The sequence below is a fragment of the Bison bison genome, unplaced genomic scaffold (assembly GCF_000754665.1).
Source record: "Bison bison bison isolate TAMUID 2011002044 unplaced genomic scaffold, Bison_UMD1.0 scf7180017864519, whole genome shotgun sequence".
Taxonomy (NCBI): Eukaryota; Metazoa; Chordata; class Mammalia; order Artiodactyla; family Bovidae; genus Bison; species Bison bison.
In genome coordinates this window covers 6,898,833-6,921,322 of record NW_011495072.1, presented here as the reverse complement: position 1 = coordinate 6,921,322, position 22,490 = coordinate 6,898,833, and the positions used below count along the sequence as shown (strand labels likewise).

Here is a 22,490-nt window from a genome sequence, read left to right as displayed (position 1 = left end):
AAAAACGCTTCTCTCAGCCTCTCCATAAGCTGCTGGCCGTCTCGTTCTCCGGCTGACTGCCAGGAAAAAAACCAAAAACAAAAGCATACAAAACAAAACAAAACAAAAAAACCCTCTGGCGCAGCGGAGACCGGAGCCTCTCGGAGAGATTTTGTGCGGGTGTGTTTAGGGATGCAGGAAAGCAGGAGAGGAGGGAAGGTCGCTGGAGTTGACCCGCACCCTACCTCCGCCTCTCTCCAAGGTCCTGCACTCACCTGGTGACCAATGCCCCGCCGTCCGGCGGCCGGGACCTTCCTTCTCAGTGGCCCCGGCCCGCCCGTGAGGCCGGGGGCGAGGCGGCGGACCGGGCAGGCCGCATCTTCCCCCCGAGGCAGAGACGCCGGCCGGGCCGTTACCATGGAGACCGCGGAGGCCGCCCCAGCCTCGGAGGCAGCCGGCTGCCCAGCGCCCAGACGAGGGCAGTCTGCCGCCAGAGAGCCGGCGCCCTCCAAGCCCGACCTATAGGGTCATCGGACTGACCCTAAAATAACCAAACAATGAACTGAGAAAGGAGGGCGATAAAAAGTGAAGGGGGTATTCGCTAGACTGCAAGCCGCTACGGCAACGGCCGAAGGTTTTGTGCCCGGCCGGAAAAGTCAAGTGCAGAGGTCCCAAGGTCCGGTGGCAGCTGCTTCGGGGTGGCGGACACGCGTCCTCGCTAGGCCGGGCCGGGCCGTGACTCAGCCGACCCAGACCTGGGAAGCAGCAGCTCCGCAGACCACGGTGCAGCCGGGCTGCAGCTTCCGCTTTCCGGGGTTTGCAGTGAAGTTGGCTCCGCCCCCGGCCCGGGTCCTTCCCGCCGAGCCTCCGCCAGGCTTCGGGACCCAGGAGCTGGGGAGCTACACCGCGGCGGTATAGGCCCTGAGCAGCTCCCTCAGATCACCCTTCAGGCCACTTCTTCAGAAATGACTTCCCAGCCATCCATCTAAAGGAGGTCGGTCCAGATATTTCAATAGTTCCCTGTTCGTTTCTTTGCCAACACTCGTCTTTCCTTGTGTTTTATATTTCTTTGTGCTTCATTATTTACTGTCGGCCTTCCTCAGTAGGCTGGGGGCTCCATGAGGTCAGAAACTAGGGTCTGGCACGAGCCTGGCCTAAAGTTTCTCAACCTTTGCTGAAGGAACAAATGTTTTCGTGAATTTACGCTGTTCTGGAACGAAAGACCTGACAAGCTGCGGCTTATTAAATCTCTCCCGCCTCTCAACTGCTCTAGGACTTCATCTTTCTGGGTGCTCAAGGGTAAATAAAGAGAGGGGCCAAGGCTTAAGGACAGTTCCAAGGCACTTTCCCAATTAGGATAGGGGCAGGTAGCAAGGGGAAGAACTGTTTGTAGGTTAAGAGTTCAAGCAGGCTGAGAGAGGTCAGGAGAAAGGAATGGTTGCCACCTCAAATGAATATGTAAGAATGGGTTAAGGTTTTAAGTAAGCTGCTTTCCTTTTTTTTTTTTTTGGCCATTAATGGAACACTGACCTCTAACGGTGATTCTAACCTCAGTTGAAGCATTGTCCTTGCTTGGCCAGCAATGGTAGCATTTGGGTCCATTTAAAGCTAATGAGATAATAATTAGACCAGTCTAGAAAGCCTTAGATGGGCAGTTGTAAATGTTTGCTAGCTAATTTTAGATTAGCTAGCAAATCGACATAAATGGAAGTTACTATCCCTGTTTCACCGGTGAGGAAAATCGACCAGGATAAAAGTAACTCCCACAGAATAAAATCATTTTACCCAGTCTTATTTCTATATTCCACACATTGGCAGTGGTTTCCTTTCTGCTTTTGCTTCGTGACAGCTTTTCCCGTCCTTACAGCTAAAAGTTCTGTTGGGTTTCAAGAATGTCTGATTAAAGAAAAGCACGGGAAGAATGACTAATCAAAAAGTCATTTTTTGTATATATTTGCTTTAAGAGGTAAGTTACAGTAAACTAATTAAGCATTTTACTTTATTAGCACACAAAGAGGCTTTAGGGGGAGTTCCTTCAAGAACTGCAATCAGGGAAAACTAGTAAGTAGCAAATTGTCCTTCAGGAGCCCCATCTACAAAGTTACAATACTCCCTAAGGCTCTTACTGAGCAAAGCATGGGCTTTGAGCCCACAACTGCATTCAAATGCCTGCTCCCACTATTTAACTTCAGGTAATTTATTCGGTCTAACAGCCTGTTTTCTCACCTGTATTATGGAGACTGTATTGTTACCTTCCTACTCAAGGCTGTGAGGATTAAATGTTCAGTTAAGTCGCTCAGTCGTGTCCAACTCTTTGCGACCCCATGAACCACAGCACGCCAGGCCTCCCTGTCCATCACCAACTCCTGGAGTCCACCCAAACCCATGTCCATTGAGTCGGTGTCGCCATCCAACCATCTCATCCTCTGTCGTCCCCTTCTCAATAGTTACTCAAAAAACATCAGTTCCTTTCCTTTTCCTTTCCTAATCATAAGCAAGGGCTATCAGTGCTTAGGAAAGGTACCTTAATTAATGAGCAGTTCACACAAATAAGAACTGATGGGGAAAAAAACCACTGAGTTATGTCACTTAATACAGCAATGACATCTGAAACGTCTAACACTGCATGCACTTTCAAAAATATCAACATCCCCAGATCAAAAATTTAAGATTGTTCTCTCAGATATGAAACAATTTTTGCGGTAAGAGGGTTAACTGCCACAATGCCAAGCATAGTTTTCCTTCTTCCCCACAAACTAACTGCCTCTTGATATGGATGAAATTTTACCCTGGCATCTATAACCTTTTCCTTAAAAAGTCAAGATTTTCTAAAATAGTACAAAATAATAGAAAACAGAGGAGAGAGGGATAAATACTTTAAAAACAGGTTCCAGGTAGCTAGAATTCATATGTGCTATTCATTTTGTCATGAAACATCAGTAAAGGACAAATCAGACTTTGTTTATTAAAAAAATACTTTACAGGAAAAAAAAAAACTATGCATTCCATTGTCCTATTTTACAAAGAAATAGCTTAACAATTTAACACACTTAGACAGCTACAAAAAAGCACTGTGTTAAAAGGATTATTATTCACACAAATTTAGATTTAAGACTATTCATTAAAAACCTTTTTAAAACACTCATTAATGTCAATAAACAAACTAAGGCCACAAAACGCAAATAGTCCGCCAGGCAAATTATACATTTCATCTATATGCAAAGACCTCTTAGATAAATTAAAGCCACAGGAAAAAAAAGTCTTAGCTGCCAATCAAAATGGAGTTTAGTCACAGAAAACACTATTACATGAAAATTTACAACATGTGATAGTAGTACATAAGTTTTTTAGAGAGAATTGAAAAGTGCTATATTAAGAGACATTGGTCTCAACTACATGCACAAGTGAATCCTAAAAGATGTATGAAGAAAATGGAAGGCCATAATATTTATGGAGAGATACTTGCTTTTAAAGCAACAAACTTTCAGGATGAGGATAGGTCCATGTGCTAAAGAAAAACATCTGTCTTGTACATTTCCTCTACTTACTGCATGACCAATAAATACAGCGACAATCTGTTTTTAAAAAAATAATACTTAGCAGAAATATGAACCTCTGGCATGTACTAGTGAAAGGTTCTTTTTATAAAACTTGTAGCAATGATAAAACAGAAAGACACAAACTCAGTTATTCTAAAGATATAAATGCAAATAAATTTTAATGGCAAATACAGATGAAAATAAATGATCTAATAATGAGCTAATAATAATTAAAAATATATGCACTAAGGGTTTTTTGAATGTTAGTCTTGTTCCTAAATTAGCTTTCATTCTAGATAGTATTTATAGAGGGAAAAGCTATAAGCAAAAATCTCTCCAGTCACTAAGCATGAACTTTTTGCCTATTAAGACTGATGCAAAACATCTTTTCCTAAGGTTTAGTTTAGTAAATAATTTTATTTGATAAGCTCCTTTTTCCCCCTACAAGAGCTTTTAATATTAGTCGTTATTCCAGCTGTCTCTAAGGGGAAAGGGGACCTTCCAAATGTCTTTAATTTGAAGTATTAATAATAAAGTACCAGTGAAACAAATCCTAAGTATTAAATTAGCAAATTAAAAGTACAATTAAGCCGAGGAATTCATTTGTAAAGTTAAAACTTTGGAGGGGAAAGCAGATCTGTAGTTTTTATTATTATTGCTTTATGAATTTGGGCTACTTCTTTGAATCATAATCCTACTCTGAGTATATCCTGGTAATTACAGTATGACTTCTGGGGCAAGGGGAAGACTTTTCTCCTGATTAGTGAATACCATAAAATCATTCTAATTACTAAGTTAAGAATACTTATTTACTGGATCCTTTTCCATAAGAACATTTAAAAAATATGCCTCTGCTCCACAAAATACTAAAACTTATAGCCACATTCTGCAAGTAATCTCAAAAGAGTTGGCACAACAGATAATATACCAAAAAGGAAGATCAGCTTAAACTTCAGTTACAACTTCACTGCCATCACTACTTTACAAATCAGAAGACGCCAGATTGTTCCATGCCTCACTCCACCAAACCAAATAATTTAATTTTAGAAAAGTTGCTATCATTTGTATCGCTAAACTAGGATACAGCTTTAAAGCAGTAACAAACTCAAAACTTGCGCTTGTATATTCATCAGTCTTTAAAGCATGCTATTAAAATCTAATACTCACATAGGACATTCAGTTTCCAGATACATTACTAGCTAAATGTTTCTCTCTCGGTTCTATTGCAGTTCTAACATACAATGAATTTATTAGTACATGATTTTAAACATCTTTATACTGTTTTCATATTGGAGTTGAGGGTAGAATGTTTTATAAAAAGAAAATGGGGATTTGTTTTTGATTGTAGGTCTTTGCAGATCCGCTGGTTCCTGAGTGATTATACACAGTGCTGGCTGTCAGGAGACAGTCTCCTTGTTTATTAGCAATGACCAGCTTAGATGACAGATGGCATCTGCTGGATGGCAAGTGGGAGATGGGGAAATCGGATCTTGGAAGACAAGAAAAAAATAAAAAGTTTTCACTTTAACAACCTTGTTCTTCATGATTATTTTGAAAAGCAAATGTTGCCTGAGAAGAATTTTACTTTGCACAGCCTGGTAAAGCTCTATGAAATTCTTCTGGACAGTAAAACAAAAACAAGAAATAACCCAAACCCACATACTCAGTGATTCACCCCCTCCCCCTAAAATAACAAAAAACACCCTCAAAGGCAGGTCCCTTAAAAACTAGTCTTGATAAACTAGAATTCACCCTAAAATTTATACCCAGGATTTCGAAACACCCCTGCAATAATCACATTACTCTTCATACCATTCTAATTACCTTATTTACAAAGATAACTAAAACCAACATCACTTCCAATTCATAAATGGTTTACACTGAAATGTTTCTCTATTTGTCTTCATCCTTTGTAACAGAGAATACATACATATACATATATATAAGGAATAATACAGATTCTAACTAATCACTGCAGTATTTGCTGATGGTTACTTTTCTATCGGTTTACACAGTGACCCCTATACTTTGCTAATATGCGTTTAACTACACAACAATATTGCACAAAGTAATATTTATATAAGATTTAACCTATTTCAGAATATTTTAGAGAAAATTCATATTTGTATTTCAAAAGATGCAGCTATGTTTTCATGGTGACAGACATAATGAAGCAGCATCTTTTTTTGCCTATGTTAATGTAAATATTCCAAATCTCACTCTCCAGGAAAAAAAAATCTCCAAATTGCACTATAACCAGGTAGATACAAGAATCTGGTCTTAGGTGTGGGGAGTACTCTTCCTTTAATAAGCAAAAGGCCTATCATATTATTAACTAAGAGAAAGTGAAATGTGTATCACATTAACATTCTAAAATAACAGAAAGTTAAGACTACTAGCTATATGAATTGTGCCTGTTCAGAAAAAAAACTGTTAAATACTCAGGCACTAATAAGGATTAGGCTACCTGAAACTCTAGGATGAAGTCTAGTGCCATATTCTTTATTAGACAGTAGCAACACAGAGCAATAATAAATAAACCCAGGTGTCAATAGATCTTTATCATGAAGAGGTTGATGCTAGGTGACAAAAATAGTTTTTCCTAAGTTTCATGCACAAAATATGGCAGCCTCATCTGAAAGATAGATATCATTCTATAAGTTTGATACTCATGATCAGTTTAGGAAGCAAAAGTGTCCACACAGAATGTGAGGATGCTAGGAAGCAGAACAATATAGAGTATCATGTCAACATTATCTCTTTTACCCAAAATATCTTCCATAGTTACCAAGTATTCTAGAAGAGATTAATGAACCATGGAGAATGAATGACCAAGGACTATTCATCTTTAGATATTTTTAATTGAAATATCCACTGGGCTTTAAATAACAGATACCAAAAAAAAAAAAAAAACAGTTTGGATCAGAAAGTGCTGTGCTTTCTCGTTTGTTAAGAAATCAGAGAGCCACTGAATTCCTTAGAAACTACCTGCTCTTTATGGTTGAAACTAAATAAATGACTTGCCCATGTACAAGATGCAGGACCTCTTTCCTGCAACCTATGCCATTTTTACTGTAGAAATTGGATCTGTGCCATAAAAGCACAAGTACTAAATCATAAATCTGATCTTCTATCATAAAAACAGCAAAAATGGCAAGAGACAAGTCAAGATAAAATTAAAGGAAGTGAATTAATTTACCAAATAAGAATCTGTTATTCCAGAGAATTCTCATTTTGATTTGAAGAAGAGATTGAATTGTTACCTCACACCTTAAAACAGAAAGTAGCAGCAGACCCACTATTACATACTGTACTAACGGGATAAGATACAACTCTTAACTTTGCATAATCTGTGTAAAAAAGATATGCTTGACATTTGTGGAATGTCATTTCTCTTTATAGAATTATAGGCAAGATTTCTCCAATAAAACTTAACTTAAGCCAGTTATAAAACTATAACTTCACATCAAAATTTAAAAAAGTTAAAAAATGTGTTTGAATATGTACATATCACACAGGAGTGCTTGAATGTTCCTGTAGACTGTGTTGCTGGTCAGAGTCCAGTCTACTTTCCACCTTTAAAACTGGAATAGACTGAGTCATCTGATCTTGCTGTAGATTAAGTTCAGATGAAGGTGGGAAGGATGATGAAGCAGTTGTCAAAAGCTGCGTCTCTGTGCATGTTTCCTCAGATTCAGTTTTTATCCTCACACACTGGGAGTCAACTTCTAATTCTTGCTTTCCAGTTAAATCACAGTCCACATTAGAACTGCCTTCTGTGTTTTGAGAGGCATCCACAACAGGGTGGTACTGTTTAAGCCTTATATGCCAGGCTAAGCTGCACACTGCTGACACTGTTTTGAACTGATGAATGACATTTCTAGGGATGAAGTAGATATCATTGTCACACAGCTGAATTCGAGCATAACGAATGCCTTCCCGCCTCATTTGGTTTAGTTTTGCTTCATCCACCCACTGCACACACTGAAAAAGGGAAAAAAGTTTCATGAGATTTTAAAGTAAAATATGCAAAGATTAAGTCAAATAAAATAATCAGCACAGGAAAACAGTAGGTTCAAATTAAAGCCAAACAATACTATACAATATACAATTTACTACAATTCCTAAGATACATTTTTCCTCATATGTTATTACTTTTCTAGTAATAAAGTACAGATTAAAATTAGGACTGGCCTACAGAATCATTAAATAATTCAAAATGCAACTAAATATCAATATTCTTTGCCCCATGCCAGAGCAACATTTATCTGTTTCTTTCACTGTCTTCCAGCCTTTTGTAGGTGAGGGCACACAGTGCAATCTGGTTAACAGCTGAGACTGCTCATGGCCCAAACTGAGCATCCTGGGTCCTCTCCTCAGTCCCACCTGGCATCCCAATGACTGAAGGGAGACCCTAAGCATTTTTCTTGGGAAGCTCCATTTTAATGATTTTCAACATCCTCCACAAACAGCTTTTAAAATGAAATTAAATTCACTATACCATGTATCCAACTAAAAGGTAAAATGCACAATTAAATAAGTACAGATACTTAATTTCTAAGATCTCACTCAAAGAGCAAAGAAAAAGCAAAAGTTCTTACCTGGGAAACTGGAGGTTCATGAAGGTCTAACTGAAGTCTCTGTACAACATCAGTAAAATCCTCAGCATGAAAACAAATCACATCTTTGGTTATGCGAGGTTGGTCACTCCTAAGATTGACAAAATTAAGTTTTAGAAACAAGCATCTCATAATGGAAAATGATGACAATTTCAATCTTCCTGTTCCTGGAACTGCTACACTAGCAAAGAAATAGATGCATAAGACTAGGACAAAGTATACATTTGTTTCTTTCATCAACTTAAAAAAATAAAACATCAATAAAGTGATTTTTAAAAAATTAAAATTAGTTGTTATAAAACTTAAACTTTAATGACCATGCCACCGGACATCATCATCTTGACAGAAAGAAATGGACAGAATACATCTCAGACACAAATACCACACATTCCAGAATACATCTCAGACATAAATACCACACATTCCAGTTTTCAAAGCATAGAGTAGGAAAAAAAATAATCTTTAACTTAAAATATTACTGTCAACCTGTGATTGAACTCTAATTCTAAAGATCAAACCAAACTCTACAACAATATTGAAGACCCTAAAGGCATAAATATGAAAAACAAAGTAAAATACAGCTTTTAAATATGTTCTGAGCCTTGTTAAAACCAGGCCCTGAGTGTAAAAGGGTGCAACCTGTAAGAAAGCCAGTATAGCAGTTGCTCCCAAAATTAAAAATAGAATTACTCTGCTGCCAAGTCGCTTCAGTCGTGTCCGACTCTGTGCGACCCCATAGACGGCAGCCCACCAGGCTCCCCCGTCCCTGGGATTCTCCAGGCAAGAACACTGAAGTGGGTTACTATATGACCTAGCAATTCCACTTCTGGGTATATACCCAAAAGAATGAAAGCACGCCATGAAAAGATGTTTGTTTATAACAGCCAAAAGGTGGATGCGACCCAAGTGTCCACTGACAGACAAATGGACAAACAAAACATAGCATATACATATAATGAAGTACTATTCAGCCTTTAAAAGGAAGGAAATTATGACACGCGGTACCATATGGATGAACCTTGAGGATACAATGCTAACTGAAATCAGTCAATCACAAAAAGACAATAACTGTTTGATTCCATTTATATGACGTATTTAAAGTGGTCAAATTCATAGAGTGATGTTCGCCAGGAACTGGGGGAGAGGAGAAAGGGGAGTTATTGAATAAAAGGTATAGAGTTACAGTTCTGCAAGATGAAAAAGTTCTACTAGAGATTTGTTTTACAACAATGTGAATATACTTAATATTACTACAAACATTAAAATTAAAAATTGTTAGGATTTTCATTTTCATTTTGTTATGTGTATTTTACCACAATTAAAACTGTTCGTGACTTTTCAAATTGGTTAATGCTGCCTTAAGAAAATGTGGACTCAATCTTGCAATTGAGTTCCATTAACTTACCATTCACCAAACTGTACAGCTTTCAAAACCCCAACAGCAGCCGTACTCTGCCAGTCAAACCCCTGACCTACATGATCAGCATGAGCTCTTGTCCTATCTTCAAAGAGGACTTCCCGGGGTTCACTGGTCCGAGGTAGGTACTGGAGATTTTTAATTTCATTCATTGATCTGTAGTCAATTTGGTTTCAAAATAATGAGGGAGAAGAAAGCAGCAACATAAAAAATTAACAGCAGTAAGACAAATAAATCTACTAAAATACCAAATCTTAAATGAGGGCTGAGAAGGTTCAGCAATTTCGATCATCAGCATCTGACATGCCATAATGTAATGCTGAATGGGGTGACCTCCTTTTCTCAGTCATGATGTCATGATAATATGACAGCTGTTATCCTGACCTGGCACAAATGCGGTGTTTGAATATACAAACACTATAAATAGACAAATATATATAGCTCTGTAGCATGTATATACTGCTCTATTTAAAATGGATAATCAATGAGGACCTACAATATATAGCACAGGGAACTCTGCTCAATGTTTTGGGGCAAGCTGGATGAAAGAGGAGTTTAGGGGAGAATGGACCCATGTGTATGTATAGCTGAGTCACTTTGCTGTCCACCTGAAACAATCACAACATTTTTAATTGGCTATACTGCAATATGAAATAAGAAATTACCAAAAGATTAGTTGCCTAGTAACAGAAAATTTGATTCACAATTCAAGGCTGTATGTTTCTTGTACCTGGAGTCATTTTTAAGTCTCAAAGCATTCTACTAGACTTAACTGAAGAAGGCAACCTGAGCAACTACATCTGCTTCCACATGAAAATGGAAGTAAAAGACTTCAAGCTAATGTAGTAAGGGTGGGGAAGAGAAGTGGAGGAATGGATGGGATTATAGATGAAACAGAACTGGCTATGAATTGGTAACTGTTGCTATTCAATACATGAGAGTTTATTATATTATCTTCTCCTTTTTTGTGTGCTCAAAACCTTCTAAATATAATAATCTAAAGGTGACAGTAAAGGAATGAATGCGAAGCAACAAAGAAAATAAATCAGTAAATGAACACCATCAACACATTTCTGGAAGATGAAAAATGATTAAAACTTTTTGGACTAATGAAACTGAGTGGAGAAAGCCACAAGCCTAGACTAAACAAGAAGGGAATGGCAGCTAAAAAGGCTAGTAAAATAAGGATAATGGACAGAAAGGAAGTACAGTTGAAAAAAGAGCAAATAAAGTGAAATTCTGCAAATTAAACCTGTCAGCTGTCACTCCTGTGGCAGAAATTTGGTCAGGTATTTAAACTCATACAGAAGGCAATGTAGGTGACCCACCAGCATTTATCTCTCACCTTAATTTCTTTGAAAGAACTCTTAATTTTTATTAGGTCTCTCTGTCCCTACCCTCATTCACAAGTTCCAGAGATGGATCCTGATGAACTCTGGCAAACTATGTTAAGTTCATTCCCCTTGCCAGTGAATGATACAGGAATAAGCACAAACCGATTCTGGCTAGCAATATGACAGGAAATCTGCTAAGACTTTTGGGAAGCTCCCTGGCTCCTAAGAAAGTAGTAAAGAAAACACTCTTTTCTTTTTTTTAGATATAACCAGATCCAGATGTATACCTAGAACTGCTATCACCATTCAGCAACAACCATAATGGAAGCCACTGTAAATACAAAGCCTAGGTAGAGAGAATGACAGAGGAGAAAAAAGGAAAAGACCTTGTTTCTTGATGACAACACTGAACCACTGACTATACGGGCCTAGAGTCAACCTCTCTGAACTTCCTAAAATACAAGACAACATTTTACTTTATGAACCAGTTTGAATCAATTTTGTTGCTTGTAACCAAAACCATTCTGATAAACTTTCAGCCAAAAATACCTGCATGTTCTTCTCTAAACACATTGAACTTACTATATACACTCACATAATCCTCTGGCATTTGGACATATCCTTTAATGTCCACTTCTATGCCTGTTAACTCCAAAGTGAAACCTACCTATTGACAAACCTTACTGAAATACAAAAAGAATGCCCAGTAAGCCCAATGCTTTATTTCTAAATAGAAACAAGTAAACCAAGAATCACCAGATATGTGAAGACAGTCTACAGCAGCCTGAAAAACAACAAAATAAACAACACTGAAATTTAAGAATTTTGTCAGAAGACAAATGTCAAGTAAATGTCCCAAAATCGAAAGCAGAAAGATAATAAGAAATATGAAGCTAATCAAACTGGGAGATCTATTCAACCAACAGCAGTTTCCAAAACCACTGGTTTTGGTTACAAGCAACAACAGAAAGAAATAATAGAGAAATGAAAAGATTACTGAAGCAACTAAGCAAGAAAAATTTCCAGAAATCAAAAAAGACATGAATTTTTAAGTTTAAGGAACCCACCAAACAACAAAAAGGATTAAAATGTAAGAATAGGAATTAAAAACCCAAGCAAAGATGTGTCATTGTGAAATTAAGCTCCCAGGAGAGGAAAAGAAAACAGGTTACTTACAAAGGAACAATAATGACACTGGAATTAAGACTTCTCATAAACAATATTAGATACCAGAAGACATTGGGGCAATGTTAAAAAATCCTAAGGAAAATACATCTTCTAGACTCCAGCTAAACTACAGATCATATTTAACAACATAAAAAGAAATTTTCAGACATTATGATCACTCAATACCTTCCTTTTCTTAGAATATAATGAGTATGTCATCAAGCAGAAAAAGAAATAAACCCAGAAAGAAGACAACCATAAGTTTAGGTAGAAAAACATTAAATGGGAACTACTAGGTAGGTAACTGTGAAATAAGCTTTTCACATTGAGGAAAAAAAAACACAGAGCTCCAAAAGATTTCCAGGTAAAAAGTGATGTGTTAGACCAGACAGTATGGTTGAAATTCTGGATTCTTGAAGGTATGATAAAAGCAAAGAATGCAATTAACTAACAACATTCTCCCTCAAAGAAGCTATATTTAAAAAAAAAAAAAGAAAAGCCAAAAAGAAGCAGTAGCCAAAGCCATGTAGAAAGTTAGTGTGATTTTAGAAAAAAGTCTTTGTAACCCCATTGGACTGTAGTCCCACCAGGCTCCGCTGTTCATGAAATTCTCCAGGCAAGAATACTGGAGTGGGCTGCCATTCCCTTCTCTAGGGGATCTTCCCAATCCAGGGATTACAGGTCTCCTGCTTTGCAAGCAGATTCTTTACTGTCTGAGCTACCTGGGAAGCCAAATCTTAAACAACAGAAAGAATAGAAGATATTAGAAATATGGTCAAAAGTGTACAGTAGTATCCCCTCAAAAAAGGCCATCAGAAACAAGAAAAACCGAACAATTCAAAAATAACCAGCAAGATCCAAATATGAACCAAACTAAAATGTGGCATGATTTTCAGTATCTAGGTGAAATATAGAAAAGAAAGATCCTTATGTTTATTATTCCTTTGAGTGACAACAAACCACTCGAACCTTAGAATACGAATTTTAGCCTCCAGTAAACTTACTACCCATATTATTTTAAATGCCATTTACTGACTTTCAAATTTTAGAATACTGCTCTTGACAAAGCATATAGAGCCTAATTACAGTTTTAAAACAGAATACGAATTAACCTCAACAATGTATAAGCACAGTTGACAAAAAGTACAAGGGGGAGGAAAAGGCTAGAGTAAGAGTCATTTAACTATCTGGAAAATCCCAAAAGGAAGGAATCCCTACCCAGTATACCATGAAATTGACAAATTTCCTGTCAAAGCCTTAAAACAAAAAGGGCATTAAAAACAGAAAACATTTTTGCCTCTGGTGAAAAAAAGGTGTTTTCATCTGGAGGAAAAGGTAGCCAGGATTTTGTTTTAATTATAACCGCCCCCCCATACTGTTTGATGTTTTAAAACCCTGTGCATATATTTCTTTAACTCTAGAGTTCATAAATTTAAAGATCATCTTCATTTGCAGTGCCCTTGATAACTAAACAGCTTCCGCATTGATTTCATCATTTTCAGCAACAGGACATTGTCAATAACACATAAAGATGACATTACTGTTTAAGTTCTGATTTATTCACTCTAACTCAAACTGCTTTTGATGGCTCTCTTAAGAATATTTAATCCCAATAGAAATTAAATTTGATAGTACCTCAGATTAGTGGAGAAATAATAAATTGTTAAATAAACAATGTGGGTACAACTGTGTAATTACTTGGAAAGAATGTTAAACAATCTCTCCCTCTATACTGAAATCAACACCAGGTTAAATACATAATACTGAAATCACATATGTAACTAGGAGAAAATGTGAGTATTTTGTAACACTAAATGAGAGAAGGCCTTTCTAAATTTGCCACTAAGAAAGAAATCTCAGAGGAAAAGATGTATCTGACAACATATGAATAAAACTTTCTGTGACTAAAGAGAAAAGAAACAACATCCCAATGGAAATATAAGTAAAGAAAATTAAAAGGGAATCACAGAAGAAGAAATTCAAACCCCTCAAAAAGGCAAATTAAAATAACATTTTTGTCCAATCAGATGAAAAAAGAGAATGTTAGTGGAGGGCACAGGGGAAAGGGTACTATCTTACTATTGGGTAGAAATATAAATTGGTACATTTCTGGAAGTCATTTAGAAATGTGTATATACTTTGAGCCTTTAGCAATTTCTACCAAGAAAATAAACATGCATATACACAAAAAATATCTACCTACCTACCTACCTATCAACCAACCAGCCAGCCACAATGATGTACCATAAATGTTTAGTAATTGGCTTTAGTGGGGGAGATGGCTGATTTGCATTAGGTTGGTGCAAAAGTAATTGCAGTTTTCATTGTTGAAACCTGCCATTTAATACTGGAATACATTCTTAAATAAATGTGATTATGTTATATATCATTTTAATGTGCATTTCTTGCTTTATGTTTTGCTAATGACTTATTGCTTACTGTTTGCTTTATATTTATTTTAGACTATAGAAATGATGTTAGACAAAAAGCACATTTGAGCAATTTTCTTATTCGAGTTCAAAATGAGTCGTAAAGCAGCAGAGACAACTCGCAACATCAACAACACATGTGGCCCAGGAACTAGAAACGTACATACAGTGCAGTGGTGGTTCAAGGGGTTTTTGCAAAGAAGATGAGAGCCTAGAAGATGAGAAGCACTGTGGCTGGCCATTTGAAGGTGACAGCAACCAACTGAAAGAATCATCAGAGCTGATCCTCACACAAGAAGTTGCCGAAGAACTCAACCTCAACCATTCTATGGTTGTTTGGCATTTGAAGCAAGTTGGAAAGATGAAAAAGCCCACTAAGTAGATGCCTCATGAGTTAACTGCAAATCAAAAAAAGCGTCCTTTTGAAGTGTCATCTTCTCTTATTCTACACAACCATGAACCATTTCTCGATTGGACTGTGATGTGTGATGAAAAGTGGATTTTATACAACTGGTGACAACCAGCTCACTGTTGGACTGTGAAGAAGCTCCAAAGCACTTCCCAAAGCCAAACTTGCACCAAAAAAAGGTGATGGTCACTGGTGGTCTGTTGTCGGTCTGATCCACTACAGCTTTTTGAATCCTAGCAAAATCATTACTTCTGAAAAGTATGCTCAGCAAATTGATGAGATGCACAGAAAACTGCAATGCAGGCAGCTGGCACTGGTCAACAGAAAGGGCCCAATTCTTCTCTACGAAAATGCCTGACCGCCCGTCTCACAACCAACACTTCAAAAATTGAATGAATTAGGCTATCGAAGTTTTGCCTCATCTGCCATATTTACCTGACCTCTTGCCAACCAACTACCACTTCTTCAGGTATCCTGACAACTTTTTGCAGGGAAAATGCTTCCACAACCAGCATGAGGCAGAAAATGCTTTCCAAGTGTTTGCTGATCCCAAAGCATGGATTTTTATGCTACAGAAATAAACAAACTTATTTCTCGTTGGTTATTGTACATTGTAGGTGGTTGTACAGCTGTTGCTGACTGTAATGGTTCCTATTTTGACTAACAAAGAGTGTTTGAGCCTAGTTAAATGATTTAAAACTCACAGTCCGAAACTGCAATTACTTTCGTACCAACCTACTAGCTGATTTGCTGATTTCTGTGGTACAAATACTCCCAACATGGCCAATTTCAAGCTATTCACGTGACCTCACTCAGCGTGGAATTGTGAGGCTAACAATGGCCCTATGAGCTGGTATAAACTGGTTCCAGCACACCACTGTCATGTTTATCAAAATACCATTTATCAATACACTAAAAAACAGAAACAATTTGCATTAATAAAGAATTGGTAAAATAAATCTTGATACAACCATACAGTCAAAACTACACAGTTATTTAGAAATGATGATATGGCTGCATCTTAATAAGACACATTTTAAAGTAATCATCATGTAAAGAAGGAATTCATCGGGGTACAAAGAAAATTTATGAGTGAATATAGACCAAAATTTAAAGGTTAACATGCCTAAATGAGTGGGATTATAGATATTTTTCGCCTTTTTACTTTTTTTCTGTTATCTGATGTTTGTTTTTTAAGTTTCTACCAATCAGGAAACCAATCATTTCCTTTGGGGAAAGATTATAGAATAAATCTTTCTAAAATAAATAAATATATAATACTTTAGAATTTAGAATATCAAAATTCATCATTATGAGGTACAAAAACTGTGGTTTAGCAATGTGCAGAAGTTTTGGTTTATTGCCATGTTCTATCATGCTACCACCTCACATTTATAGTTTTTATAAACTATTTTCATAATTATTGCCAAGTACTAAGGTTATCCATACTTAAATCTAGTATTGCTTTTCTTTTAGTTTTAAGGTAAGGTCTAAAGCTAATCTGTTAAAACTCATTTTGGGGACCTTAATTTTGAGTTCCTATTTCCATAATCTAAGCAAATATATGCCATGTTCAGTCTCATTAAATGAGATTTGTTCTCATAGTTCTAAAGTAAGTTAATCTACATTTGTTTTAAACAAATTTTGCTTCAAACAAAAAATATGTTAGGCCAATATGAATTACTATACATCACTGGTTTTACTCAGCGAACACTGATCACTTGTTACGTGCTATGAAGAATTAGACTGTCCTTAAAAAGGTTAAAATTTATAGTAAAAACCAAAAAATTTGTGAACAGATCATTAACGAACAGAATGATGTATGAGCACAGAAAAGGGAATGACCAATTGTTTAAGGGAACAAAGAAAAGCTTCACAAGGGAAGTGACATCCAAGTTGAGTTTTGAAAATTCATTAAGAGTATATCAGGTAGAAAGGAAGATGATGAAGGGATGCTACTCCAAGTAAAAAGAGCAAGGCAAAAGCACACAGATGTGAAAGACCATGGTTTAGAAACTGAATTCAGTGTGACCGGACCAGATTAAAAGCAGATACACCTAGAAGAAATACTGTCAGGGCCAGATGATAACAGAACCTTATCAACCACACAAAGGAGTTTGGACATTTATCTCGCAGGCAATTAGGACCCAGGTTTTAAGAATAGAAGGATTTTTTTTATTTTTAAAAGGATGCCTCACTCTGGTATCTGTGTAATGAGTGAACTGGACTAAGGAACTGACAAGAGATTTACTTAAGATAGCTCTTTAAATAAGTCAGAAAAAATGGTTTTCAAGCTGCTCAACTCTCAATTATTTCTATAAGCAATCAACTAAAAAAGGGCTTTTGCTTATCTGAGAAAAACCCGTGTTTACCGTCGTCTTTTGAAGGGTGACTTTGGCATGTCTGCTGTAGGGATCATCTGCTCTCCTGGCCTGACCCACATGATGGGCCCATCATCACTCTGGGACCTACACTGGAGGCGGAGGCTGGAAAGTGTACCCCAGGGCAAAGTCATCTGGAAGTCAGAAGAATAAGTCACGTTAAAGGAAATTTTTTAGACTACTTACAAGTTAACCCCTCACACCCAAAAGAAAGCTTTAGGAAGCTTATTTTGTGTGTATAAGAAGAAAAAAAATGTTTTATTATTAGATAGTAATTTATATGTAAAAAAGAATAAGTGAAGTATTTTACTTAAATAATTTTCTGAACCATTCTCTTCAAAATATGGGACAAAACTGAATTTTAATAGATAAGATCAGCTTGTGTATGCACGTGCTCAGTCACTCTGTCGTGTCTGACTCTTTGTGGCCCCAGTGACTGTAGCCGGCCAGTCTGTCCTCTGTTCACAGAATTTTTCTGGCGAAAATACTGAAGCAGGTTGCCGTTTCCTCCTCCAGGGGAAATTCCTGAACCAGGGATTGAACCTGCCTTTCTTGTGCCTCCTGCATTGTAGGCAGATTCTTTACCACTGTGCCACCTGGGAAGCCCCTACGATTAGCTTAAGATTTTTTAATGCAAAGTATCCATTTAAATAGTGATCAGAACTTTAATAATCTGAAAAACACTCACTTTCAGAAATGGTGATTCTTCTAACATATCAAGGAACTCTGGGAAATAATCACCAACTTCTTCATCTACTGCTCCAACGAGACTTATCTGCCGCATAGGACCTGCTCGGTAGGTGCCACAGCAGTATGTCCTGTTGACCTGAGATGAAACGAAAGGGGGGCGGAAAGGAGTGAAGTATACTATAAGAATCAGGACAGCGTATTGTTTCCAATGTTCCTATTTCTTTTACATACTAAGAATTCAATGGTCAGTACCTTGGATAAAATCAACAGTTACAGAAAGGCACCCTAGCACACTGACAAATATATTGACATATGAAACACAAACAGAAATTCCAAAATGCAAGTCAGTCCATGGTCCCAAGGAAATCTCAAGGAAATACTGAAAACATTAAGATATACTTAAATTTCTCTGGGAATGATGATTTTTAACTCTTTAAACACTTGTGATCTTTATTAGGGAAAAAAAATCAGTAAATAAACAGTTAAATTGACAGGATAGGGAAAAAAAAAACTATTAATTTGACAAAAAAGTCAAATTAATCTTCCATATTCATTTTGTAGTCCCTAGGCTGAAAGCTTTCACATCAAGCCAGATACAAGGACAACTACTATCAAAACCAATCTCCCATCACTTCCATATTAAGATTCTCCACCCAGGTAGGCTGATCATTTTTTCTAACCAATTTAGCCAAACTTGTATCTACCTGCAGTGATTTTTCTCTTGAGTCTGCCTTCTTGGAATGTCTTCTTTTCTGTCAACCTAAATCTTAACTTTCAGATATCAGTTCTAGACTTTTCCTGTGGAAGCCTTCCTGATTACTCTTATAATAATCTAATGTTACCTGCAAGCACATAGACATTTTGTATCAACTCTCTAGTAAGCTTAAGGCATGTTCTAAGCAGCCCTAAGAAATATGAAGCCCAGAGAATCCTAACCTTCACACAGAATCTACCAACAATACAATATAAGCTAATATTAATTCTAGCCATATTATGTATGTTCTTAATACTCCAACCTCCAATTCAGAATGAATTGTTTCTCAAATGGATAGACAGATCCTGTACATACAGATGACTTAAACACTAGATTCTAACCAGCATTTCACCTTGGTTCAGTAACCTAGCATTTTCTACCTTATGTAAGATGCAGATTAAGTTGAGAAGCCTAATATATAATTATACTTTTAAAAGGTAGGTCTCTATTGAACAGTCAAAATTTTTTTTTAAAGACAATTGTTACTGTTTCAAAAACCACCTATTTTGCTTAACAGAAAGAATAAAGGACCTTCTAGTATTTCTTACAGTTCTTTACTGCTAGTTTTTTAGCAGTGTTTTCAGAATCATCCCACTGCTTTTTTTTTCTATAGACAATTTAATGTCATTCCACACACACACACACACACACACACACACACAAGGTCTGAGATCTTGTTATTAAATAGCAGTCATTTCTTAATTCCTTATGAATCTTTCCCCCCAGATCTCCTTAGGTGATCCCAGACCAGAATTACCTTGCATATATTTGTATGAATTACATTCCATTTGTTTGTATGATCATCATGCTATTAAAAGTCACGGGAGGCAGTCTGGGGAAAAGGATATATTATGTGATATAGAGGTAAAGAAGTTTTTCTAAGCAAGCATTATTCTAACCTTTCTAAGCCAAGCACCCTAAACAACTAAAGCAGATTTAACTTTGGTATTGATACCAGCTCTAGGAACCATATGCTTTCAGGGTTAATAAAAGAATTATCAGTCTCTTCCAAATACCTCCTCCAGCTATTCCCAATTATCAGAAATTCCTTCCAGCAATGGCTTTCAAACTACATGGTAAGTCTCCCAAAGATGAATCACCATTTAAATCTCACATAACTTAACCTTGAAGAAGTACACAGCCATGTGGTAGTTTTCATCAACTTCTGTGGCCTGCTGGCTTTGAGATTATACAACTTTTAATGCATTAAAAATCTGAAATCACATTGCTTTAAATTTTACACACAAGGTGAAACTGAATTAACATTTTTATACAGTACTCCATGATTACCTAATTTAAGTACCACTAAATTCAACAGCACTGAGCTTGAAGACAACGTAAAAAGGCAAACACCTAGAATAATTAATATGTGACATGTAGTAATATAAAACATCCTCTCCTATTCTGGAAAGAGAAGAAAGTAAACCTGAAGAGGAGAAATTGTTGAATTTATGCTTACTGAGTCTAGAAATAATCAGCCATTAAACTCTGGCCCCCCCAAAAGGTGGTAGTAGTAGAGCTGTTTAACAGTATCTACTGTTTATATATAATAATTTAACAAATGCTAATGTTTATAATGTATTTTAAAAATTAACAGCACAAGTTAGAAGACTGACAATATTTATGGCCAGAAATTCAACATGTACTAACTGTGACCTAATGCCAAACAAGCAAATTACTAATTATCGCCCAGTAACTATTCTATCTTTTTTTTTCTTACAAAACTTCTTGGGCATAGAGCTGCTTGGCAGCTAAGTGTGACTAAATTCTGGCCAAAATGTTAGCATAAGTTACATACGCAATTTCCAGACCATATATAAGCTGCCTGCTTTCCACTTCCTCTTTTTTCTTTTGAGGGCCAAGTTCAACCATGCACATGACAAAGTCAGAGGAAATGGAAAAACCAAAGATAGAACAAAAGTAGAATCCAAGATGACATCAGATGGGACAGAGCTGCTTTACCTCTGGACTTGTTATTTAAGAGAGAAATTTATTTTGTTCTAGCTACTATATGTGCGATCTCTTTGTTATGGTGGTTTAGCCTATACCATATGTACACTTTGTACTAAAGGAGGTAATACTTCATATTGCACAGATGACATCTGGAGTATTGTCTCCTACTCTGGGCTTAAAAAAAAAAAAAAAAAAAGTCTATTACAAAAGCACACTCAAAAGAGAACAACTAAGATGATTAGTGACTTGGAAATCAGAAAATTGGAAGAATGATGAAATTAAAACTATTTCAGAAGTATATGACTTGAAATTATGAAAGTGGGGACACAGTAATCTTCAAATACTTGGAATCTTCTCACAAGTAGCCTTACATAACCTTAAATAAAGCACAAGGATTACAGGAAGGCCAGTATCATTCATTTAATCAAAGTTTACCATATATTATACACAGAAACTGTCCTAAATACAGATACAGCAAACCAGACCTTTAACTAGTCCCTGTAAACTTACAGTCTAGTAGAAAGAGGCAGACACTAAACAAATATTTAACTATAAAGTGTGACAAGTCTTCAGGCACTTTTAGGACACTATGAAGGAGAACATGGGATCCTGATCTAGGGAATAAACTGTTCCTGAAAAATAACAATGAATTAAACTCTATAGAACAAGTTTAAGAGCTTCCCGGGTACCTCAGCTGGTAAAGATCTGCCTGCAACAAAGGACACCATGGTTCAATTCCTGGGTTGGGAAGTTCCCCTGGAGAAGGGATAGCCTACCCACTCTAGTATTCTTGGGCTTCCTTGGTGGCTCAGAGGGTAAAGACCTGCCTGCAATGTGGGAGAGCTGGGTTTGATCCCTGGGTTGGGAAGATCCCCTGGAAGAGGGCATGGCAACCCACTCCAGTATTCTTGCCTAGAGAATCCCCACGAACAGAGGAGCCTGGCAGCCTACAGTCCATAGGGTTTCAAAGAGTCGGACACAGCTGAGTGACTAAACACACATAACAAGTTTAAAGGAAACAAAATCCTTAAGCATCACTCTTTCTAGGGTCTAAAAGAAAGCTAATGGTGCTAAATAGAAAACAAAAGAGAAAAATAAAGATGAGACTGGAGAAATGAACTGTAGTTGGATTATAGAAATCCTTGAAGGCCACATTAAGAATTTGGGAAGTCACTAAAGTAAAAGGAAAAGAAAGTTATCAGGTTTGCCTTTTTTTAGCAGGGTAGGGGGCTTGGGGTTTGGTTTGGTTTTGTCAAAGGGACAGTGAAAGAGAAGAGACTAATTAGGAGGTTTCTGGAATAGTCCAAACAAGAAACAACAGACTAAGCTTTCAGCAGTGGAGTTGATGTTTTAAAAACTTGAAAAATAATGATAAAACTGTGAGGTCTTGGGGAAAGATCAGATATAATAGAGAAGAGAAAGGACTGTCAAGAATGTCTTACAGGTTCTGCCCCTGGCAACCAGAGAAACCACTCTTTCTACCAGAGGAGAGGACCAGGTTTGGGTGGGGAGGTGATACCTTCAGCTGGGGACAAGATGAGCTGAAGAACAACTCTTCTAAAGACTCTCAAGGTCTTAATCCCTAGAACCTGTGACTGTTATCTTACATGGCAAAAGGACTTGGCAGCTGTGAATGAATTAAGACTTTGGAGATGGGGAGATAGTCTGGGTTATCCAGGTGAGCCCTAACTGTAATCATGGGTGTCAAAGAAGGAATCAGAGGGGATCTGACAAAGAGAAGGTGATGTGATGATAGACGCTGAGACTGGACTGATGTACTCTGAAGATGGAGGAAGGGACTCACAAGCCAGGAAATACA

At 37.1% G+C, this 22,490-nt stretch overlaps 2 protein-coding genes across 3 annotated transcripts in view; both read right to left on the bottom strand.

Annotated features, from left to right (window-relative positions):
* Nucleotides 1–783, bottom strand: part of PHTF1 (putative homeodomain transcription factor 1) — a 73,374-nt gene extending 72,591 nt beyond the window's left edge. For both annotated transcript variants that reach the window (XM_010830782.1, XM_010830783.1), the window contains exon 1: nt 255–783. The gene's annotated coding sequence lies outside the window, so the exon portion shown is untranslated. The remainder of the gene's footprint in view (nt 1–254) is intronic.
* A 1,613-nt stretch (nt 784–2,396) lies between these two features.
* The window catches only part of RSBN1 (round spermatid basic protein 1), a 43,807-nt gene continuing 23,713 nt past the window's right edge, over nt 2,397–22,490 (bottom strand). Inside the window, exons 3-7 of the mRNA XM_010830784.1 lie at nt 17,963–18,100; nt 17,266–17,408; nt 9,543–9,710; nt 8,120–8,228; nt 2,397–7,502 (exon numbers count right to left, since the gene is read on the bottom strand). Coding sequence (XP_010829086.1) covers nt 7,029–7,502; nt 8,120–8,228; nt 9,543–9,710; nt 17,266–17,408; nt 17,963–18,100 — 1,032 coding nt within the window. The 3' untranslated portion in view covers nt 2,397–7,028. The remainder of the gene's footprint in view (nt 7,503–8,119; nt 8,229–9,542; nt 9,711–17,265; nt 17,409–17,962; nt 18,101–22,490) is intronic.